The 25,787-nt window shown below is 42.1% G+C and overlaps 1 protein-coding gene across 1 annotated transcript in view; it reads right to left on the reverse strand.

Annotated features, from left to right (window-relative positions):
* The window catches only part of LMO7 (LIM domain 7), a 287,243-nt gene that overhangs the window by 41,415 nt on the left and 220,041 nt on the right, over positions 1 to 25,787 (reverse strand). The window contains exons 16-21 of the mRNA XM_082248131.1: positions 24,685 to 25,285; positions 15,000 to 15,218; positions 13,004 to 13,118; positions 12,244 to 12,405; positions 7,461 to 7,633; positions 5,562 to 5,619 (exon numbers count right to left, since the gene is read on the reverse strand). Coding sequence (XP_082104257.1) covers positions 5,562 to 5,619; positions 7,461 to 7,633; positions 12,244 to 12,405; positions 13,004 to 13,118; positions 15,000 to 15,218; positions 24,685 to 25,285 — 1,328 coding nt within the window. The remainder of the gene's footprint in view (positions 1 to 5,561; positions 5,620 to 7,460; positions 7,634 to 12,243; positions 12,406 to 13,003; positions 13,119 to 14,999; positions 15,219 to 24,684; positions 25,286 to 25,787) is intronic.

Below are 25,787 nucleotides of genomic sequence, written 5' to 3' on the forward strand. Positions count from 1 at the left end.
AAAGGACCACATCTGCGACGAGACTCCTTGCCCCTGGAAGCCTGTGGAAGGAGAGTACTCTTCCCTCCTGTGATTCCCTGAATGAAATTAAGAGAAGACCCAAACAGCCAATCCCCCATAGAGGGGAGATTCGCTAGGGCCTTCTTGGAAGCTTGGTCCGCAGACCAGCATATCAGCCATATCATAAGCCGAAGGACCACTGCTGTCACAGACAGCCTAGAAACGAAGGGAGCCGAATCCAGAGAGGCGTCGCAGAGAAACTGCAACCCCTGGACCAACTGGTCTGCCAGCTCCGCAAAGGCAGGGGGATCCCCCTCAAGATCCTGGAGCAAAAGCTTAGCCCACTCAGTCCAGGTCTGGGACACCAAGACAATGGTGAACACTGGCCTAAGGACTGAACTGGCCATAGTAAACATGTGCTGGCCCAAGGTCTCCGCTTTCCTATCAAAAGGGTCTTTAAAAGCCGCAGACTCCACCACAGGAATCAGGGTGGATTTGTTCAGCCTGGAAACCAGGGAATCTACCACAGGTGGAACCATCTACTTTTCTAGCAGGGACTCTTCAAAGGGGTATCTTCTAGCGAAACACTTAGGAACCATCACATTGCGTTTAGGGTAACCCCACTGATTCGCGACAATTTTGTCAAAATAGGCGGGAAAAGGAAAAACTTGCTGCTTTTGAGGATTTTCTGGTACCAAAGGCGACCGGTGCCTCCGATGCAGCCACATTCTTCATTTTTAAAGTTTCCCGCACATACAACCAGTGCCTCTACCAGCACTTTTTCATGTGCAGCTGTAGTGGAAGAGGAATCATCCTCACTATTAGAGCACTCATAGTGCGTGGACACAGACCCAGCAGGGTGACTCATGTCCGCAAGATCAGACTCATAATGTGAGGAGACAGAAGAGGCAGGACCAAATCAATCTTGGACACTATTAACTCCAGAGCCGCCACCATTGCAGAGTGGATTGGGACCCCAGAAGGGCCCGCCGCCTCTTAGATGGAATCAGGGAGTGAAATTTGCTACAGGGACTCCATGTTAACCAGAGAACCACACAGGCAATCTAGATGCCACCATGCTAGTGGCACTACAAGCCGCAGCACAGCTGAATTGCTGCTATAGCAGAGAAGGGGAGATCTACCTAGGGCACCAACAATAACTCATCACCACAGGTCAGTACAGAGCAGAGAGCTGGATGCTGTACATCATGCGGTGATCAGAGAGAAAGAGGAAGTTCAGGAGTCAGCACTAGGAAGGCCACCACCATAGTAACCGCCCTCAAGGCTCCAAAAACCTGGGCGATGTTCTATTCAATGGGAAACCACAGGAAAACGGCTGCCGGACTACACAAACATGGCCCTCGAATATACAGCATACAGCTAGCCATCCGCAGCAAAATGGCGGGCCCACGCAGCTCCCGGGTCCCACAGGGGACACGATGGGACATTTGTACAGTAAAGGGAGGCCCTGGCAGGGGCCCCCACCAGGACAACCCCCCCACCAACAGACTGCATGCTTGCCCCCCCGACCCCATGGCCCGCGACACCCCCAAAACACACCTGACAGGTATGGCCGCCCCTGGGGGGGAAAAGGAGGGGGGAGTTAAGTGTGGGCATGTGGGGGTGGACCACAGGGGACCCCAACACATGGGGGGTATGCTGTGTGGGAAAGAAGGGAACCCAGGGGTCCAACCATCCCCAAGAAGGGCCCACTTTCACCCGGAAAGGCCATCAGAAAAGGGGGGACCCTACTTACTATAACTTGCAGGCCAGCCCCCCCATCCAGTGGGGCTATGTCGCAGCCGACCTAGGAAGACCGTAAGGATTTAGAATATCCAGTTCGTCACCCAGTCTAGCAGTTGCTTGTAGTTCTCACAGGAACAGAAAATCAGAAAAAAAAATGTTAGGACCAGAGATCCCAGCAAGGAACTAGGTCCTTACTCCTGACTAGGCAGAAAAAAACTGAATGCATATAGCAGGAAGTGGGAGTATACCCCCTGGGCCTGCCCCATAGGTGTGGTAAGGCTTTTACCTGCCTAGTGTCCTACTCCTGTAGGGGGCAGTATAACCCAATGGTCAAGAAGATTCTGGAGCTGTGCCCGTCAAAGAACATCAAAGAAAAGGATTTTACGGTAAGACAAAAATGCAATTTTAACACACCTGCTCCCCATTCACGCCTGAGACCTTGTAACACTAATGAGTCACATGACACCGGGGGGGGGGGGGGGATTGCTAATTGGGCCCAATTTGCACATTTTCACTTAGCAGGGTACTCACTTTTGTTGCCAGTGGTTTAGACGCTAATGGCTGTGTGTGGAATTATTTTGAGGGGACAGCAAATTTACACTGTTCTACAAGCTGTACAATCACTACTTTACATTGTGGCAAAGTGTAATTTCTTCAGTGTTGTCACATGAAAAGATATACTAAAATATTTACAAAAACGTTAGGGGTGTACACTTTCGTGAGATATGATCCATCTGTATATAACTTTAACAGCAAAAATTTTGAATGTGGAACCAGTTTCTAGCTGAATTAAAAGAAAAAAAAGTCTGTGCTAATTTTCCTTGTCATCGTAAATAGACCATAAAGATACAATGCCACCATGCCATACACTTGGTTCCCCGTGTGGGCCATACATTTAAATATGGTTTTTGTTTTCAGTTCTTTTCTTGTTCTCACTCTTATGACAGAGGTGTTCTGCCAATGTGGCATGCTTAAATATCTCATGAGTGTAAAATACAAACTGATACTCTTTGTTAAAAGCCATCAGACAGATCTTGTTGCATGGCGAGGTTGAATTCACCCTCTGAAACATCAGCATAACCCAATGGTCAAGAAGATTCTGGAGCTGTGTCAGTCAATGAATGAATTAAATTTGGTGTTATCGCTCTCACTCTCTCATACTGGTCCCGAAGTTCAACATGGCACCCCATGGCAAAGAACTCTGAGGATCCGAAAAAAACGAATTGTTGCTCTACATAAAGATGGCCTAGGCTATAAGAAGATTGCCAAGACCATGAAACTGAGATGCAGCATGTGGCCAAAATCATACAGCGGTTTAACAGGACAGGTTCCACTCAGAACAGGCCTCGCCATGCTCGACAAAAAAAGTTGAGTGCATGTGCTCAGCATCCAATTCAGAGGTTGTCTGGGAAATAGACGAATGAGTACTGTCAGCATTGTTGCAGAGATTGAAGGGGTGGGGGGGTCAGCCTGTCAGTGCTCAGACCATCAAATTGGTCTGCATGGCTGTCGTCCTAGAAAGAAGCCTCTTCTAAAGATGATGCACAAGAAAGCCCGCAAACAGTTTGCTGAAGATAATCAGACTAAGGACATGGATTACTGGAACCATGCCCTGTGGTTTGACAAGACTAAGATAAATCTATTTGGTTCAGATGAGGTCAAGCATGTGTAGCGGTAACCAGATGAGGAGTACAAAGACAAGTGTGTCTTGCCTACAGTCAAGCATGGTGGTGGGAGTGTCATGGTCTGGGGTTGCACGAGTGCTGCCCGCACTGGGGAGCTGCAGTTCACTGAGGTAACCATAAATGCCAACATGTACAGTGACATAGTAAAGCAGAACTTTGGGCCAATTTTGAAATGTTCACTTAGGGGTGTACTCACTTTTGTTGTCAGCAGTTTACATTAATGCCTGCGTGTGGAGTTATTTTGAAAGGAACAGTGAACTTAATCTTACGCAAGCTGTGCACTTACTACTTTACATTGTAGCAAAGTATAATTTCTTTAGTGTGGTCACATGAAAAGATATAATAAAATATTTACAAAAATGTTAGGGATGTACACACTTGTGAGATACTGTATATTTAGGTCAATATCATGCCTGAAAACTAGTTCTAAGTAACAACTGTTTCTGCTGTAATATAAAGTACTTATTTTTAAGCTGCAACTATGAGTACAGTATTCAAAGCCCAAGTGTACAATAAAAAATACTACATAAAATAGGTCAGTTTTTTTACATTTCGTGTGATGTGTCCCTTGTGCTTCTGTCCTCGAATTTATTAGTAATATTCTTCCTCTGATGCCCCCCCAATCTTGGCCGCCAATATCTTCCACTGCAGGGGTTCAAAACATTGAGGACCTGTGACAGGCACTCATTAAGAATGCCTGACCATGCCTACCTTTTCCACCCAGCTCCTCAATTAATAGAAGCCAGTACTACAGCTTCTATGAATGAAACATGATCTATGAATGAATGATGCGGACCAATCTTCAACCCATCCACCATCTGTAGTTCACATTTCATTCAGAAAAGCTGTAGTACCAGCATCTATGAATAGAGGAGCTGGGTGAAAAGGGTGGGCAGAATCAGACACTCTTGATGAGTGCCTTGACAGCTCATGAAATCTATGAACCCCCCTAAGCACCTGAAAATTATGGCGGCGGGTGTCATCAGGGGACAAGATTATTACTGCACTAGATGACAGAAGAACAAGAAACACACATTACATTAAAGGGCCAGTTCACACCATAGACATGCAGTCGGAAAGCGTTTCAGATGCTTTTTTGCATGCGCGTTTGAGACGTGTTTTTAATGCTTTTTGGCACATTTTTGACGCATTTTGATGCATTTCTGTGCATTCCCCCCCACCCCTCTTTTATTCACGTTTAATAAGTACATGTGTTCCAGTGTGTTTTTGGTGCGCTCCAGTACGTTTTACAGCTTTCCAGTACAATAAAGTGCATAAAAATGCAACACAATCTACTTTTTTCTCTGGAACTGGAATGCACTGGAACTGATTGCACTGGTGTGAACTATGCCATTGAAAACTATATAACCTACTATCCATGCATTTTTGATGCAGAAAAAAAAAAACCCACTGGACTGCATGTGGTGTGTACTGGCCCTAAAAGGTAAGAAGTGTCCCTTGTGCATATTCGGTATTAAAATGTAACAAAATCAATGACCTTACACTGTAACTAAAATCTATAAGCTTACATTGTAACCAAAAACATTCTTATTTATCATCATACATGAAGTATAAAAATACAAAACAAAAAAAATGGATATAAAAGTTTGAACATAGGGAAAGTCTGCAAGAATCAGCTTTCCAAACAGCTTTGGGAGGACTGTTGCAAATAATCAAATCCAAAGAACCTTTACATACAATGAAACCCCTTTTGTACAACTTTAGCTCTAGGTTACATATCTACATTCAGCAACCCCTGTTCACTTGTCATGTGATTTGAAAGATCAAAGTTGCATGACAAGTCGCACCCTATATCTGGCTATGGAACTGTTCAAATCGGTGTCTCTCCAACTTGCACCAATTTTGAAAAGGTTCACTATTTTTGACGATTTCATGTGAACCTCGCAATGACATCTGTGCATGAAGTTGCACAGAGCTCGGCAAGCTGCACATGAAATCGGACTGACTGGCAGCTTTGAAATGTGTCAACTGGAGCTGAACCCGTAGCTGGGAACTCCATGAACCAAGCAAACAGCACAGTCCCAAATTAAATAACTATGAAACTAATGACTACTGTGAAAAAGAGAGAAAAAAATATAAGCTGAAACAGGTATTTGTAAAATATTTTACCTTTTGGCTTAGAATCAACATCATCTTTTAGTCCGTTCAGTTGTTTGATCTTATTAACCTAAAGTAAACAAAAGTGGTTACAGGTTAACCATTTTATATTTACCAGCTGCTGTATATAAATACATATTTGGTTAACAAATAATTTTTTTACTAATTCAGGGATAGCCAGGAAGAAGTGCATACATTGCATTCCATATACAAGGACTGAAATGCATACTTTACAAAAATGTAATCCTCAACACTGGAGAAAATATGCTACAGAAATACATGTGCATGTGCCATAATTTAACATTGTAAATTAAAACAACAGATAGGTGTCATAACACGCAATGTTGTTCAGTGAGACTAGTCAGATCTCTGTGGTGTGGTACACTTTAAAAACTAGGTATGTCTTTTTCTGTGCCTTTTCATGCACTGTGATTTCCAATAAAATGTGTAAAATGTGTAAAATGTGTAAAATGTGTAAAATGTGTAAAATGTGTAAAATGTGTAAAATGTGTAAAATGTGTAAAATGTGTAAAATGTGCCACAATGCATGTATTGGAAGAAAAAAATGAGAAAAAGCCAAAGCAAATAGATGTAAAGTTGGTCAAAGAGACAATATTATACGGTACAGTTAAAGTAGAAACTAAAGGCAAACCTTTAAGTTTTGGGTAATATGGAGATGGCTTAGAACACCTGTCTATTGTTATTGCTGTCTGTGTCTCAATTAGGGAGATTCACCCTCTCCATTTGTCATGTTTACCATTATAATTAAAAGTAAATTAAAGTCCCAAATTATGGGTTGTCCCCAGAAAAGTAATTGAGAGTAAATCTTCCCACGGAGACACTGATTTTCTTGACCTGGGGTCCCCAAGTGATTTCCCTAATTTTCAAGGATTTCCTTTTACTTCCTGTTTGGGTATGGGACAGGATGTGAAGGAAAATCTCCCCAATTTGTCAGAAATAGCAAAAATAAACCTTACAAGGGGTTATAACCCTACTCTTTATCTAAACTGAAAAGTTTTGTCTATATTTCTACTTGAATGTAAACTAGTCTATGCTGTCAGCTAGAAAGTAATTAAACAGGAGGACATGATATAGTCTAGCCTTTAAAGTGGAAAAGAAAACCTAAACGTAACTGTTCCTAAAAATGCTCCCTCTCCTCTTTTATCTATCCTATCTAACTTGAAAAATAAACAACCGTGTGTGCCCACTTGTTAATCCTCTCAAGTCACATGACCTTGCAGCTCCGGCACAGGGAGCACTGAACAGTTGGGAATTCTGGGAGCTGTGACCTCACCCAATGACACAGGGGAGCTAAAACTGTGGGTTGACATGACCCAAGTAAATTAAAAACAGGCAAGTACGCAGATCTTTTTTATACAGGTTAGGTGCAATGGACAGGAAGAGGGAGGAGGAACAATTTTAGGGATCGTTAGACTTGGGCTTTTCTTCCACTTTACATTTAACATCTTCCTTTAACTGAAGAAAATGATCATAAGAACATTAGGCACTTTATTAAAAATACAGGGCTACTCAAGTCCACTTAAAAGCTTTTTTTTTTTTAAGCTCACAGTGCTATATGGGTTTTACTTCCAATATGTATAACCTTAACAATTCCACATTAAATGTCTTCTATTAGAAAATCCATTTTTCAATATTTGATGTGGGTCTAAAACTGTGTTAGGGAGCAAACTGCTTTCTTTTCACTTGTACACAAAATGGTGATTGGAGGGGGAAAGGGTCTACTCTGACATTCACCAACTTTAAAACCAAGGATGAAAATACATGGCCCAAAAAGAAAGACACTTATTACTAAAGATTTGGCTATTTGAATGCAAAGATTTCATTTTGTTTAACTGGCAGCATATACAAGAGAAAAACATACAAATAACACAGATGATAAAATCTACTTACATTTCCAGAGTCTGCATCTTTGCCTCTCGGTGAGGAGTTTGGGGACCTACTTCCCCTTGAACTTGCATCAATCCACTTATTCTCTGTAGAACCTACAAGTTTGGTATCCATACTGGTCAGATTGAGGGTTTTATGGCTTTTGTATGGCAGGGAAGGTGGATCTATGCCCCAGTCTGATTGGTAAGTAATCAATGCAGCAACATAAGGTATGACAGTTAATGAAAACACATAAAAAAAGACATGTACACAGGACGGAACAAAGTGGTGAAGCAAGCAGAACAAGCAGTGTCACGGAGTGTTAGATTTCTGCAAAAAGACCACCTTCCCAGACATGCAAGTATACATGCACTAACATGTTAAACAATTTGCTGTATCTTAAAGAAACTCCAACTCAGTTTTTGCCATATAAATATTTAAAAATATCACTAACTTGTTGCATTGTAATTAGGATTTTACCATTTGCTACTAACATTTGCAAAGGGCAATTTTTTAATAAATGGACACTGCACATTACATAATTTTTCATCAAAGCCTACACGCCATTGTTATGTGCGACATCCTCGTTGAAACAATCAAGATTTTTTTATTTTTTTTAACCACTTTAGCCCCAGCCCTATTTCGGACACTTTTTGTTCACAAGTTAAAACCAGTATTTTTTCCTAGAAAACTACTTAGAACCCCCAAACATTATATATATTTTTTTAGCAAAGACTCTGGAGAATAAAATGTCGGTCATTGCAAAATTTTTTGTCACGCGGTATTTGCGCAGCGGTCTTTAAAACGCCATTTTTTTGGAAAAAATTTGAAAAATCACATTTCACTGCATTTAAAAAATACTAAACAGTAAAGTTAGCCCATTTTTTTTGTATATTGTGAAAGATGATGTCACGCCGAGTAAATAGATACCAAACATGTTACGGTTTAAAATTGCGCCCCCCCGTGGGATGGCGACAAACTACGGTCAATAGAGATCTCAATCTGCGACGCTTTAAATTTATTTAACGGTTACCAGTTTAGAGTTAGAGTGTAGCTCTTTTTTTTTAATTATTGCCCACGCTCTGGCGATCGCGGCGATACCTCACATGTGTGGTTTGAACAGCGATTTCATTTGCGGCTCGACTTGCGTATACGTTTTTTTTTGTGCGCGAGCTAACGGTGACGGGGACGGCTAAATTTTTTTTTTTTTTTTTTTTCCTATTTATTTTTTCTTTTTTTTTAAACTTTATTACAGGTTTTTAAAAAAAAAAAAATCTGATCACTTTTATTGCTGTCACAAGCAATGTAAACATCCCTGGTGACAGCAATATGTCGTGACAGGTACTCTTTATGGAGGGATCGAGGGTCTAAAAAACCCTAGACCCCTCCACTACACTTCCCTGTATGCAAAACGCCGAAAACGGCATTTTTGCATACAGCCGTTTTTCAAATCTGCCGCCTTTTGCAGCACAGTAACCCGGACGTGACGTCATGGACGCCGCCTCCGGGTTACGTCATCGGAGACCCGATTGATGCCGTTTCCGGCATTCATCGGGACTCCATCCAGCCGGCGGACATGCCGGCTGGGTGCTCGGGGCTCCCGGTGGGACGGTAGCCCCGAGCAAAGCCGCGGAAGGCGGCGGGAGGGGGGGGGGACGTCCCCTCCCGCCCCCCCGGGTAACGATCGAGCGGCTCCCGAGCCGCATCGATCGTTACCGACGGAAAGCCGACCGTCGGCTTCAAACAACGGTACCGGGATGATGCCTCTAGCTAGAGGCATCATCCCGGTATAACCCCGCAAATTCTGATGACGTAGAGGTTACGTGACTGGTAGTAAAGTGGTTAAACTTATGTACATTTTACCTGGTTTGAAGTTGGAGTACCTTTTATACAAACAATATATGAAACACTATACAACAAAAGTATAGATAAATAGGTATTATTGTATTTTAACAAAACCTAAAAAAAGGTTCATTAGCTACAATACAGCTTACAAAACTGCATGGTACGAAGACCAAAGCAGTTTTCTGGAATCAGTCGTGCTGTGAATCCCTACTAGCTTAGTTTGTACTATTTTGAAATAAACCCGATAAATAAAACTAATAACAAGGGATAACAGACTGTTCTCTTGTGCCAGTACTTGGGTCAACCGATTATAAAATAAGTATTCACATAATGTCCCTTTTTCGCTAACTTTCTTTGGGTGGTGTTTTATTAATTTTTTTCTAAATAAAACAGTACTTACTAATCCTCCTCTTTTCAGGTTCCCCATGGGTGCTCCTGGCTCCTCCTCTTCGGCAAGTGTCCCCATAGAAAGCAGTTTTCCATGGGGGCACTTGTGTGGGCTCGATCCTTAGTCACCCTGTCTGCATCTATTGACACAGATCTGGCAGATTGGCCAGGACCCCGTGATCCCTCATCACAGGATTTGATAGATAGCACCGAGAGCCGATGGCTCCCACTACTACCCTGTTTCCCTGAAAATAAGCCCTACCCTGAAAATAAGACCTAGCATTAATTTTGGGGATGGCTGCAATATAAGCCCTACCCCAAAAATAAGCCCTAGTTAAAGTCGTTCAAAAAACATTTAATCCATTTTGTAAAAAGATTATATAATGTGCAGTGTGTCTACTTTTGTAACTTTATTGTGGAAAATAGATTATTTACAGTGCGCTGGGCGCTCATATGACCTGAGGTAGATCTCTTCTCCTCCCGGGTTACGTCAGTGGCCCCTCACTCTGCAGTGCTGAAAGCGGGGAAGAAGAGCTCCGGTGGGTCATGTGAGCACCCAATGGCACTGTATATAAGGTATTTTCTACTATAAAGTTACAAAAAGAGACACACTGCACACTCTATAATCTTTTTACAAAACGGATTATATAATTTTATAATGTCTTTAATCAAGGTTTATTTTTGGGATTACTGAATGTCCTAATGCTGACTCCTGAGAAGACAGGGGACGCAGGAACTTTTTTAAAAACATTTTATTGTTTTATTCCAGGTTTTTTTTTAGAACAAAGAGAGGGGTAAATGACACAATACAAGCACTGTGCTGTCTATCATGCCTTAAAGAATCAGGATTTTTTTTTTTGTTAGGGTTACAACCACTTTAAGATCGTCATGGTGACATGACTGTTTTTGAATAAATGTAAATTATTGTACATGCCGTAAATAAATAAGACAGCATGGAATGCATTAGGGTAAAAAAAAAAAAAAAACCTTTAGGCATTACAACCACTTTAAACCCCTATACACTGCAATATTTTAACTCTTAGTGAGAAATTTTAACCGTTCACAGAAGGCAAAGCCTGTTATGCCCTTTAAAATATGGTATAGGTTTCTGAACATGCTCTCCTCAGTTGTTTCAACTGCCTACAAAACAGGCCAGGGTAATTCCTTGGCCTAGTGGACATATGCATAGCATTTTTTTCACTTGATAATGGACACTAGTAGGGTTAGCTAGGGATCACAACAACCATGACACCAAAGGCTACAGGAGATTGCTTTGTCAGCTGGATTAAGGATTATGATCTATTTTGTGCCTTTTTCTGCATAAGGAAAAAAAAATAAAAATCTTTACAAAATACCGTTTTTTTTTTTGTTTGTTTTTTTTTTTACATCCAACTAGTTTTTATAGAAATATACAGCCTCCTTATACCCATACACATTTTAAGTGTATAGACAGTGCAAATGGCTAAAGCAATAATCATAAATTAAATGCATAAAAGAGGAACTCCAGGTCTAATAAAGTACTAATGTATGGTTTTAAAAAAGCCAAATCACCAAATATAACTAATTCATGTTTTACACCCTTTTCATTGTGGAGCAGCTTACGTGCAATTCCAATAAACGGCCATTTCACAAACTGTATAGTTAAAGTGTATTTTCACTTTTGCAGCAGTGTTGAAATAACACCTATTTTATAATTGTTATATGTACATAGCGCCTTCTCTTCAAGTAAGGAGGGGGCTGGATAATAACAAACTCTGTACTGTGCTGGCAGATCTACATTACCAGTTGTAAACTAGATTTGAGCACTCTGTTTTAACAAAAATTTAGAGATCTTAAAGCTTGGGTCGTGCACTGTATGTTAAAAAACTTGATTATAGTCTACCCCTGTGTGTCCACACTCTGGATTTGTTCAGAACAGCTTGTAGTCCCAAAAACCTGCCCCAAAAACCAGCTAGAAATCAAAAAATATTTTTAGGAATGCGGTGTGACTGGAACACAAAACATACAGTGGGGGTTTCTCAAATTTGACTGGAAAATTGGAGAGAGACTTAAAGCTTACTGACAGCATAGCTGAGTTTCAAAAAAAAAAAAAAAAAGTCATGGGAATCAAGTTTACCTTGTTCAAATCCAGTCCACAATAACATAGGAGCTAAAGTGTAAATAATATTGGCATTATTTAATTACTCTGAATATTAGAAGCATGGAAAAAGGAGTTCAGGATGAAAATGCCCATAGTCCCTCTCAAGTTAAGTAAGTAATAAGTTAATGGAGTTCCACTTTAATGCCAACTTAAAAGGATTATTATGTTGTCTAACATGTTTATTCATGCTGTTAAATTAAAATTGCTGATCATAGTATAAATATGCTGAAAATGGTAAGGTTACAAAGGTTAATAACCAACCTGCAAGGCAATACCAACACCAATTTAATAAAACACATAAAATAAAAAGGTAAATGTTAAAGTGTTAATAGAAAAAAAGTAGATAAAAAGATCATGGCAAACTGGCAAAATGGGGATATCGGTTTTACTTTAAACACATTCAATAGCAGTACTGACATTGCTAGTGAAACTCACCATTCTTGCCATATCGTCTGACGTCTATTGCGAGGTTTCCAGTTTCCAGAGCATCGTCCATTGCTACCCTCCACTGATTATAGTCCATTGAAGCAACATAGACGCCGTTGAGAGATAGAATTTCATCATCTACTTGCAGTTGAGAAAATTCTGCTGGGCTTCCTGGAAAAAATATAAGTCCACTTGACATTAAACAGATAATCTACATAGCAAGTGTAACATAAAATTAAAACAAATATTTTTTAACCTTTAATGCAAACACACCATGTTTAATGTAAAACCTTCTTTAAAACAGGCTTATTTTCTGTTTACATAGGATGACCGGTTGCAACACTTACACGTTCGTTATGTCTTATATGAGTAATGTTTTTGGCTATGGTCAACCATGTTCTTGTTCGATCATTTGTACCTTATTTTGGCCATTAATAAACATGGAATTTAAAAAGAACAGGCTTATTTGTGATATGCAGTATCCTATAAACAGCTATCTTGCTTTGATCATTTTCTCTCTGTCCCTCCTTTTTAAATAATTTACTTAAATGGCATACAAAAAATGTTTATACATATACACACAAACATAAAAAAAAAAAAACTAGCATATACAGTATTTTAGAATAGCATTTGATTACACTTTCCCAAAGGAAATTTTTTTAGAAGAAATAAGGGTGCTTCCTATGTCTGTCTCTTTAGTAGTCAATTAATTCAGTTCTACAGTTATATTACATAGAATGAACGATAAAAAATAGAGCAGATACTCTACCTGCATCTACAGAGGTTACAAAAACCCCAGCACTATTCCAGTTGGTTTTAAACCCAAAGTCGTTGCTTCTTCCAGGCTTCTGGTTGATGCTGATTCTCATGTCGCTGTACTGGTACTGAAAAAAAAAAATTAAAGCATGGATATGCAGCGCTGGAGTATCCTGTGTCTGTGACCATGGCAAAGAGGACAGCCTATCCAGAGAAGAAGTCAGGCTGTACACAGTATACTCTGTAATTATCCTGTCACACTGAATGCATGAGGACACTCAGAATATGCTTTGTTCTGTTTGTCACATTAATCCCCCATTGGCTTTTAGACTGGTTGCTTTCTCAATTTTGGTGAGAATGAAACATGAGTAAAGTTTATCAATTCCCAGTAAAATTTGATTTTTTTTCCACTCTCTAATAGGGCAGAGTTCTGAAAGCAGAGAAAGTAAAACTGGAATAAATGTGCTGCTCCCACAAACTGAATGATAAAAAACTCAGCTGCTTCAGATTTTCTCTTGTTGCATTGCACCTTTTCCATAAACTGGCACCACTCAACAAACGTAAACTACTGCTACAACAAACTCCAAGCAGAGACATGGAGGGGAATATATCAAACTGGAGCAGTTGTGCACAGGAATCAGCTTCTATCTTTCATTTCAAAGTTTAACTGAGCAAGTGGAAGATAGAAACTGAATGTTTGCCATGCACAGCTGCTCCAGATTCAGTCTGTTCCAGTTTTGATAAAACTACCGATCCATTTCAATTAAAATGGTTCTAAAGGCAGAAGGGTTTTTCACCTTAATGCATTTCTATGCAGCTCCCAACCCAGCCCCCATCTCGATCCAGCGATGTGCATGGGTAGCAGCTCTCTTGGGTCTCTCCCTTCTCATTGGCTTACACAGCAGCAGAAGCCTTTGGCTACTGCTGCTGTCAATTACAGCCAATGAGGAGAGAGTGGGGGGCAGGGCCGTGCTGCATGCTTTGTGTGAATGAACGTCTATTCCCAGGAGCGCAGCTCAGGACCAAGCCTGCTTGAGTACCCCCATAGCAAGAGGCTTGCTATTGGAGGCACTCGGCAGATGGGGGGACCCAAGAGGAGGATCGGGGCTGCTCTGTGCAAAACAGCAGGTAAGTATATATTTTTTTTAGAACCTTTAAAATCACTTTAGCACTTTTTCATGCATATAACCTGCACACAGGTTAAACAATCAGCAGCAGCCTTTTTCAACCAGGGCTCTTCCAGAGGTTGATAAGGGTTCCCTGAGCAATGGTGCGTGGATTCCCTTCCTGGGGATGTGAGAATAATTCCCAGGCTGACACAGCCACAGAGCCAGCAGCTTAGGACTAGTAAAAGACTTCTCTTTTGTAGATAAGATAGCACTGACATCAATGATCCTCCTAGATGTATGTAAAAGGACACCTCATCAACTGACCACCAATGTAAGGAGCAACTTTAAACACCAATTTAAGAGGGGCACTCACTGGTTGTCAACCAATGTACAGGGGCACAGACCAGCTGTTTTGTGACACTTAGGTTTCACTCTGTATTAGGGATGTGGTTAACGGCTCCTGCATAAATAAAGCCTCCAAACAGTGCTCCTGATACAAACAGCAGGACCCAGCTGTAAATCTTACAGATTAGTCATGCTTTGTGCATTAGGACCACTAACAGCAGCTCTTCTATGAATGGTTCCAAGCTTCACTCATATATGCACTTTAACAATTTTTTTGTATTTCAATTACTTGAGCAATTCCATCGGAGCACAAGACAAAGATGGCAACAAACCTACCGTGCTGGATTTTAAAGAAACCAAAATGGGGTGACCCAACGGTTGGTAGACAAAAGTTGTAATTTTTGTGCCCTTTGCTAACCCAGCTACTCTGCGCATATGGCATATTCCTACAAATCTGGATCCCTCATAGTAATAGGCAGGGCAACATTGGTGTTCGGTTTCCAAGTACCAGATTACAATAAAGAGTTCATGTATGATGAGAAGTTCTGTATTTACCAAAGAGCTAGAATTAATGCTTACTGTCTGAGACACACTGGTCTTCTCAGGCTTCAGATCAAATGTTGTGGAGGAAATACTTTGGTTCACGTCTTTCTTCTCATCGTCTCCACTTCGAGCCTCATCTTCCTCACTATGGAATGCACTGCTGGGTTTATTTAACTCTGTCTTGTAATTGGAGCTGAATGTTGAACCATTATACCTTCGTGTATCATCCAACTGAAAAAAAGCACACTTCTGTTAACTGCATCATGCAAAAAAAAAAAAGTTTTAACATTTTGTCCTCAACTTTGTGTTGACTGATTTATATAATTAAAGTTACAATACAATAAAGCATGCTCTCAAGCGGTGTGTAGTACCTCTGTAAAACAATAACAGACTTTAGCCTATTCTATTGAACAGTGTTTAGCTGAAACCTTTAGTAGACAAATCTCAGTTCATTGTAGGTGGGGTTCCTTATTCCCCACCTTCAGAATCTTTTTAAGAGTGTTGGAGACTTTCTGTAGTGGGCATCACTAAGGTGACTGACAGCAGCAAATGAAAGCTGAACTAAACACACAGATTTAACATTTTCCCAAAAGAGTTACATTTAGGGTACAGTTTGTGCTATCAAACCGCTTATGTCATAACTGATGACACATGCAGCACCATGGCAACTGCAGATCAGACAGAAGCTAAGATGTCAGCTTTCCTGGCTGTAAAGGACATCATCAGTGACAGGAGGTCATTCCACTGCTTGGCACAGAGAAAACCCAGCCTAAACCTTGCTGTCAATCACATGGAGCTATTCTGAAGTGTCAGAGGGCAAAGAAAGCTACATCACGGTTACTGACAAAAAAACACAATGAATTGCTATTGCAGGGTAGCATCAGTAAGTGCCAACTGTAAAGATTTTTCTGAGTAGCCTGAAAAGTGTATCTTGATGAGAGTGTCTCTAATATTTTTGTGACCATTATAATGTATATCTGAAGGCATTCATATTGTACCAGCATATCCAAACCCTGTAATATTTCATGGCTGTTTTATGATTTTTATTCTATTTCTTTATGGACACTACAGATAAACATAAAACATGCTTAGAGTTTAAACCTTCCAAAAACCAAACAAGACCACTTCCTAACAGCCTGTAGACGCTACAGGTCCATCTGTATGACAACTGTGGGTCTAAATTGGGGAGCCCAAAATGATTACAGCTATGCCCAGTTGCTGTAAGACACAGCAATAACCCATTACCACTAACAATACTAATTGCCAGGGGTTATACCCTCACATGTCTGATCAATGCCATAGTTCCTGGATCCTAATTTCTGGGAAGATTTATCTAGGTCCAAAAAAAACTTGAGGCTCTTTAGTCTTCATTATTTACTAATCCTAAAAGTCCACATATAAATGGATTTTTGTAAAATCTTACCGTAAAATCCTTTTCTCTTAAGCTCACTGACAGACGTAGTCCTCGTTGATTCAACACAACTCAGGTTATGCTGCCCTCTACAGGAGTAGGACTAGACAGGAAAGAAAACATTCTGGCCACACCTTAGGGGCAGTCCCAGAGGGTATATCCTCTCTCTCTCTGCTACAGCAAATCAGTTATGTCACAAAGTAGTGTTTAGCGAATTTAACCCAACCCAACTCAAAAACAGAGGGGCGGGTACTACGTCTGTCAATGAGCTTAAGAGAAAAGGATTTTACGGTAAGATTTTACAAAAATCCATTTTTCTCTGTCGCTCATTGACAGACGTAGTCCTCGTTGATTCAACACAACTCGGGACGTCCCAAAGCAGTACCACAAATGAGGGGTGGGAAAATGGAAATCAAATCCAATCTAGAAGGCCCAACCGGTGCCAACTAGAAGTTTTCAATGCTCATCAAAGATGAGATTCAACAGAAAATTCCAACAGAAAAAAACCCTCGAGGTAGACCACCGGTCTCCTCAAATTGCGGCCTGCAAAACCTTGCGGCCAAATGAGGCATCCGCCGATGCCATCACATCAATCTTATAAAATTTTGCAAAGGTATGTACCGACGACCAGGTGGCCGCCTTACATACCTGGACCACTGACGCCTGATGGCGGAAGGCCCAGGAAGTACTGAGCGCTCGAGTGGAGTGCGCCTTAACAGGGAACGGAGGATTCCGACCCTTAATAGAATAAGCCTGTACCACCGTCTGTCTAATCCATTTGGAGATAGTCGCGGCAGATGCAGGCAACCCCTTTCTGGGGCCATCCGTGATCACAAAAAGTGAATCCATCTTACGGAACGATTCCGTAGCCTTCAGGTATACCCTGATTGCCCGAACCACATCCAAGGAATGCAACGCATGTTCCCGATGATGACTGGGCTGAGGACACAAGGAGGGTAATACAATATCTTCATTCAGATGAAAGTCTGAAACCACCTTTGGAAGAAAGGATGGCTTAGGATGAAGAACTACCTTATCCCTATGAATCACTAAATATGGGGCATAAATCATAAAGTCCTTAAAAACTGATTTCCAAAGTGAAAAACAGGAATATTTAAAACGACACTGCAAACGTGACTCCTCCACCACAGATAATACAGCCTCTCACCTCCTGTATACGACCACTAGGGGTCACAACACTTTGTATCATTAAGCCATAGGCAGCCAGAAGATCTGTATATCCAGGATCCAACAGGTTCACAGAAACTCGTGTATGGCAATCCGGAAAAGATAAATAAAACGATCTAATGCTCTCCGCTTAATTAAGGACATTTATTAAAGTAAAAAATAAAGCATCACTCACAAGCAAGGCACTGTCACAGTGCCAGATGAAAGCGAAAGTGCAGACATGTGTTCCAGGATCTCAGAGAGCTGCGGGTGACATCAGACTCCTTCCCCCGTATGCATTACGTCAATAAGCTGCTATCGTCGTTATATAGACGAACTGGTCTTGGTATGGAAGGGTGATATGTCCAGTTTGGAATGTTTTATGCAGAGGCTTGATGCCAATACCAAAAACATTAAGTTAACATGGAATGTTAGCGACTCAAAAATCGTGTTTTTGGATCTGGAGATATTGAAGGAAAATGGAGCCCTAAAAACTCGCACCTATTTCAAGCCGACGGACCGGAACTCCTACATACCTAAGAACAGCTGCCATCAGCATCTGTGGCTATGTAATATCCCGAGAGGGCAATTCATGCGCATTAAGCGCAACTGCTCCTCGGAAGAGGATTTCCGGTCTCAGTCGCAAGTACTTGCTAAGAGGTTTCTTGAGAAGGGTTATGATCCGGCACTTATTGATAATGAAATAGTGAAGGTCAGCTCAGTGACAGCTCAGGGAGGTAGTTCTTGCTGGAACGCAAAGGACACCTGCCAATAATGAATTCAGTCTGGTTCTGGACTATAATGTCCAGTTTAAAAAGTTTGAGGGCATTGTAGCTAAACATTGGCCCATATTAAAAAGCGATCGTATTTTAGGCCCCGCCCTTCCAGTACGACCTAAGTTCATCTATAGGAGGGCTCCGACTCTTAGGGATCGCTTAGCACCTGGGGTTGTTGACCCCCCGTCTAGAGCTGAGAACAGGTTGTTCCCAGATTTAAAGGGGTTTTACGCTTGTGGCAGATGTGCCGCTTGCAAGACTTCTAAAGCAAATCTAAAAAGGAGAAAGGAGTTTATTGCTACTGCCACTCATGAGACCCACGTAATAAAAGATTTTGTCACCTGCACCACACGGGGTGTAGTTTATATGCTCCAGTGTGGGTGTGGGTTGCAATACGTGGGTAGAACTACTAGACCGCTCCATGTACGCATAGGTGAGCATATGAGTAAGATCAGGAAAGGAAAGACTAATCATAGCGTGCCGAGACACTTTAAGAAACACCACAATTGCAACCCTACCAGTTTAAAATTTTGGGGCATTGAAAAAACAGCCCATCATTGGAGGGGTGGGAATTTCGTGCGACAATTGAGTCGCAGAGAATCCTTCTGGATTTATCGGACCCATGTGCTGTCACCAGGAGGTTTAAATGCCGATTTTGATTTGAATTGTTTTATCTCTAATAGTTAATAGATCTGTTTTATTTATTATTCAGTTTTTCTTTTGGAATTTTATTGCATGTATCATGTAGGTCATGCATATTGTATGTTTTATATTTATATTTATACATATATGTATTTCTCTATGCGCAGGTTTTATATGTATATGTTTTTAATCTGTATGATGTTCCAATTGGAGAGCTGCGGTTGTTGTCATATTCCGATTTTATATTGGTTTTAAATTGGATATTTATTTTAATACTTAATATTTTGCTCGACTGTCTATGTTAGGCAGTGAATTATTCGGGCATTTCCAATTATATTGCCATAATTTATTTAGTCACTGATGGTAAGCTGCAGCGGAGCTTCAGGGGTTAATCCGTGTTGTTTATTTCCTCTGACCACTGCTGTTCAGCTCTGTTATTCTTATTTCCTGTGTCTACAGGAAGTTGGGCTGGTCCTTGGTTGAAGGGGGTGGAGGATTTCCATTCCCCTTCACTTCCTGTTTTGTAATGACCTGGCTTCTGGTTGCTATGAGACGCCTTTATAATGAGCGGGTGCGGTCTCCCTCCTTACCCCTGCTGAGGAAGTCATGCTTATTGACGTAATGCATACGGGGGAAGGAGTCTGATGTCACCCGCAGCTCTCAGATCCTGGAACACGTCTGCACTTTCGCTTTCATCTGGCACTGTGACAGTGCCTTGCTTGTGAGTGATGCTTTATTTTTTACTTTAATAAATGTCCTTAATTAAGCGGAGAGCATTAGATCGTTTTATTTATCTTTTCCGGATTGCCATACACGAGTTTCTGTGAACCTGTTGGATCCTGGATATACAGATCTTCTGGCTGCCTATGGCTTAATGATACAAAGTGTTGTGACCCCTAGTGGTCGTATACAGGAGGTGAGAGGCTGTATTATCTGTGGTGGAGGAGTCACGTTTGCAGTGTCGTTTTAAATATTCCTGTTTTTCACTTTGGAAATCGGCTTTTAAGGACTTTATGATTTATGATCCACATGCTTTTTATTGTGCATTTTATACATTTTAATGTGAATGATTTTATGCACTATTTGTAATTTTATAGCGCTGCACTTTATTTTCTTTTACTGCATATTATAGGTTTTGGTAGGTTTGACCTATCCTGGTGTACAGCTGCTTACCCATCCATTTGATTTTAAGCGCTGAATTTTTATTTTTATTGTTCACTAAATATGGGGACTGGCATGACAATGCAGCCAGTTCCGACACCCTGCGTGCAGAAGTGATAGCCACCAAGAAGGCCACCTTCTGGGATAAAGTAAGCAAGGGAATCTCCCTGATGTTTTCAAAGGGAGGTTTCTGCAGAACCGACAAAACCAAATTAAGATCCCAGGGCGGTAAGGGCGCGCGGACTGGTGGGGCCAGGTGCCGCACCCCCTGGATGAAATTCCGCACCAAGGACTTAGTACCAAAGGCTTCTGAAAGAAGATTGCTAATGCTGAAACCTGACCCTTGATGGTGCTCAAGGCTAGTTTCTGCTCAACCCCCTTTTGCAGAAAGGCCAATATTCGGGTCACCGAATAGGTACGTGGAGGAAATCCTAAAGATTCGCACCACGCGATATAAGTCTTCCATGTGCGATAATAGACCTTGCTGGAAGTCGCTTTCCTTGCCTTAATTAGCGTAGGAATAACTGAAGCTGACAACCCTCTGTCCTTCAGTACCTGGGTCTCAATGGCCAGGCCATTAAACCCAGCGACTGTAAAGCACAATGGAAGATCGGTCCTTGAGACCGCAGACACTCCCTGAGAAGAAGTTCCCAAGGAGCGTTCGCGACCAGCATGTCCAAGTCAGCCAGACCGGCTTGACGAGGCCAGCCTAGAATTTCCAGGACAACTGGAGCTGACTGGATCCGAACCAGGCTGCCCTAGAGCTATCTGGCCCCGGCAATCCGACAAAGTCTGATCGTTCTCTGTTCCCACACATTTATCAGACACCTGATTCCTATCAGGAGTGGTGATTTCTCCTGGTTGAACATTAGGGACCGAAGTCACCCGGCTAGAGGCTCCTTGGTCTGTCTGTTCAACCGGATCCGATTCTTGTGGGGAACTGAGGCTAATCTTTGGAAAAGGTAAAGAAAATGATCTGTTCAGGGAACGGTAACTACCGCTCCCTGTAGTACTTAAATGTTGGAAGGGAAGAATCGCACCGGTAGCAGTGGTCGATGCTCGATCTAATGCTCTGAATACCGGTGAAGACGTCCCCCCACCCTCAAGCCGGGTGGGGGCGCACCTTCAGGGTGTGTAATCCTTTGCTTCAGGTTTGGCTGAGTCGGTCTTTTGTTTGTTCGACCAGCCCTTCTTGAACCCTCCTAGAGGAGTTTTGCCCTTCCCACTTGCTCCAGCAGAGCGAACGAACCCTTTATGGGTGGTAAAGAAAGGTCCCCGCTTTAGCAGCCTGTGACAAAAAAGTGCTCTTGCCCCCAGTGGCATCCTTAATGATCTCATCTAGGGTGGCCCCAAATAGGCGATTCCCCTGAAAGGGGAGATTCGCCAAGGTCTTTTTGGAACCTAGGTCCGCTGACCAGCATTTTAACCACAGCACACGTCTGAGGATTACCGCTGACATAGATGCATGCCCTAATAGGGGGGTAGCATCCAAGGCTGCGTCACAGACAAACTGTAATCCTTGTATAATCTGTTCCATTAAATCAGATGTTGCCTGGGGGATATCTTTCCCCTTCAGGTCCTGGCGCACCAATCTCGCCCATTCCGTTAATGTCTGAGAAACTAGACCAATGACAATTACTGGTCTAAAGGCTGACCCTATCAGGGAAAAGATAGTGCGGGACTCCGCTTCTACCTTCCGATCCACCGAATCCTTAAAGGATGAAGCGTCCTCCACTGGAATAACCATGGCTTTATTCAGTCTGGAAATAGGTGGATCCACCACTGGTGGTACCGTCCATTTCTTAATGAGGGATTCCTCAAACGGATAGCGTCTAGCAATGCGCTTGGAAATAGTAAAGGTACGCTTAGAATGCTCCTATTCCTCTTTAATCTTATTACCAAAGCACTTGAGTGAAGGAAAAACCTTCACCGTCTTGGTGGGTTTGCTAGTACCAAAGGGAATCTCTATTTCAGTTGCCTCTGCCGGTAAAACCTCAAGTCTTAAGGTTTCCCGAACCGCCACAACTAGTGAGTCCACCAATGCTTCTTCCTGAATTATGGCGGAAGCATGAACGTCCTCCTCACTGTCTGAGGGAACTTTACCTGAGACAACAGCCCCTGCAGAGGGACCTGCAGCTGCAATGACCATCTCAGAATCTGAATCTGAAGTATCAGATGATATAGGGGTAGGCGGGGGTCGCTTTCTTGACCCCCGTTCCTGACAGGCCATCTCAACCCGAGCCACCAAAGACTCCAAAACTGCTGTAAATGCATCCATACTCTGTGCACTGGCGGGTCCCGCGGCCCCCTCGAGGGAAACAGGTGGGGGTACCTGTGTGGCAGGGTCCATGATAATTCCAGATACTACCCGGAAAAAATCAATTTGCCAAAAAATAAAACTTTTTTTTTTTTCCAGACCCCCAGCGCCACAAAGCACCTCAGTGTTACCTGCTTAGGGACCCCTACAGAGCGAGAGAGAGAGAGAGAGAGATAGACCCCAAGGCTCACCACTTGATGCTCAGAGTTTCAAATGCAACTTGTCTCAGCGCTGTCTAGAACAGACAGGAAGTCTTTTGGCTGGCTTCCCGGGAAAAAAGGAGGCAGCTCCGCCCCTCTGTATGCCTTCCGGCGCCTTCCCTAGCTACACGAGGTGTTTGGGTCACCTCAAACATGGCCGCCCCCATGCTGGAGACATGAGGCTACGCCAAAATGGCGGCCTTGTGCGATCTACCAGACAATGGCGGCGGCCTGTACAGAATAACGGCATGTTTGCGGGAGTATCTCGGCCTCACAAACCTTCACACTCATGGTGATCAGCGTGGCCGGCGGTACCGGACCCTGGCGGGCCGTATGCGGTCCGTGGCCGTTGGGAGGCATCTGCTTAGCTGGAGGAATATGATCTGGAATGCAGTATACATGTATAGACATCGCCCTGTGGCTTCTGACAGGTAGGATACCTTATACTATCACAGTAATGTTCTAATACTGCCACTGACTACAATCATTTAAACATTTTTGCAATTAGATTGTCAGCTCCCAAACCAAGCCTCCTGGTTTATTGTTCACAAAAATCACACTCCAATAGGGGGATCTGTGACATGTTATGGGATAGAGGGGAGACCCGTCCTTACCATTACAGAGAGGGGCCCGCGTTCACCACAAGACCCGTCAGTGGGAAAGGGGGAACATACTACTCACCCTACCGGAACCAGGCGGGCGCCAACTCCTGACAGTACCCCTCTCCACCGGGGTGGGAGGGCTGTCGACCAATACGGACGCCGTGACTCATGGTCATTGCCGTTTAAGCGAGACGTTCAACTCGCAGGGTCAGTCCCCGTCCAGTGGGACTATGTCGCGGCCGACCCAGCGCGGAGCTATGGCCTGCACGCGCTCGTAGGCTGAACTGGGGTGACCACTGGATCTCAACATCCAGCCCGTCGCCCAGTTCCAGCTTTCTTGCTTGAAGATCTCACAGGAACACTGGAGAAAAAAGCTGTCTAAAAAATCTTTCTAAGAAAAAAATCCTGCCAGGACCGAAGATCCTAGCAAGGCATCTAGGTCCTTACTCCTAACTAGACAGAAAAAAACTGATTTGCTGTAGCAGAGAGAGAGAGGATATACCCTCTGGGACTGCCCCTAAGGTGTGGCCAGAATGTTTTCTTTCCTGTCTAGTCCTACTCCTGTAGAGGGCAGCATAACCCGAGTTGTGTTGAATCAACGAGGACTACGTCTGTCAATGAGCGACAGAGAAAAATGACTGTATTTATATTGAAGCAGTTCTGTTCATTCTACATATTTTGACTCCCTATTACAATTAATGTAATTGCATTATTACAATGTAATTCAAGTAATGTTTGAAAGGATTTTTAAATAAAATTTTTGTAGGAAGGGGACAGGATATTGGTAATACCATGTTACACGCTGACGTGTTACTAGTATAGGCAAAAAGAGGAAAGCTTCCTTAGGAAGGGGAGGAAGGGGGGAAAAAATAAAATAAAAAGGAAGAACAGCGCTACTAGCTTATCTTTTGCTTTACTAAGAAAAAGTATTTACTGCTGTTTGCATCTTTTGACATTCCCCATTAATTCTGGTCTTAAAAACAAGATGACAAAGTTGGGGGAAATAGAACTTCCCCTGCAGTTTTGAAAGAAAATAAAGTTTTGGCAGGAGCTGGTATGTCATTTTCTACATCGTTCACCTCATCCTTCCGGAGTTTCTCTTTCGCATCAGTTTGACTTTTTAATCTAATCAATTTAAATCGGATTGCATGGTCTTGTTACAGCAGCCTCAAAATAAGATTGTACTTCAGGAGAACAGAAGATTGAAAATAGGGCTGAGAGCCGAGTTGTCAGTGTGCTATTGCAAATCAGTATAATGTATACTAGTGAGAAGATATATGCTAGTAAGTACAGAAACTTATGTACACATACATAGGATTCCAGTATACCAACATCAAATGTGTTTATCATTGTTTTAAGCACACTAAAACCAATAAAAAAAAAAAAAAAAAAATGGAAGGAAGAAAGGAAGGGGAGCTTACTGTGTAAGATTTGGTTATTTGAGTGATTCCTTTAGATTGGGATCCAAAAGGCCTCGGTGTAACCACGGATGACAGCCGTTTAGTGTCCGTTTTCTGGAAACCCCTTGGCAGTGAAGAAGAAATTCCAGTGGGCTTGCTTTCGGTGTTCAGGGAGCTGGATGAAAAGTACTGGCTTTGCACACTATTGGTATCACTGGGCAATGAGTTTTCTTGCTTTACATAACTCTTTGTTGAATAGGTGGTGTTACTAATGTAAGGAGTGGAAACGTCAACAGACATTGTCTTGGCTAGGGGCTTTATCTCCTTCTGAGAGCTTTTCACAGTGACACTGACATCACTATTAACCTTGTTTCGAGGAACATCAACATCAGAACTGGTTTCATCAAACTGCATTAAATCTTCATTCTGTTTATTGGACATTTGCGTGATAGGCAAGGAAGCCTTTGCACTGCTTGTGTATGGGATGTCAATGGTGTAACTCTTTTCTAGTGCTGGTTTAGATTGTACAGTTGATTCACCGAACACATCATCATTTGAGGAATATAGTCGTCTGAGCTCTGATTTTTGCTGCCCACTGTTAGTGTCATTCGCTCTATTCTCCCTAAAAATAAAAGAAAACATTTTTCTAACAATTCTTTTTTTTAAAAATCAGTGATTGAATTGCAGGCACTTGAAATATGCAATGAAATAGTAATGCACATTATTAAATACACAGTTCTGCTTAACAAATGGTAAATTTAAGACAAAAACTCCTCTGTATTGCTCCTTAAAATTCAAGATGTGCAATAGGTGCTCCAAATCTTACCAGGGTCTGTGTTTTTCATTTTAGGTTTCAAATAGTGTTTATTCTGTGCAATGAGTCCTCTAGTCTTTAACAATCTACTTTATGTAGCCTTGGACAAGACACAGTAAGAAGTTTGGCTGTTTTGGGCATGTACACTGTCCTAATTAATTTTTCTTTTGTTCAACATTTTTATTAGAATTTTTGCATATATAGGAAGAGAAAGTCACACTTTAAAATACAGGAGTAGTAATAGCCAATAGCAATCGTAACACTCTAGCATGTGTGGATCAGTGGAACTAGCTAACGTGAGGCAAAAGAA

This window comes from Pelophylax lessonae, assembly GCF_965119305.1.
Source record: "Pelophylax lessonae genome assembly, chromosome: 2".
Classification (NCBI taxonomy): Eukaryota; Metazoa; Chordata; class Amphibia; order Anura; family Ranidae; genus Pelophylax; species Pelophylax lessonae.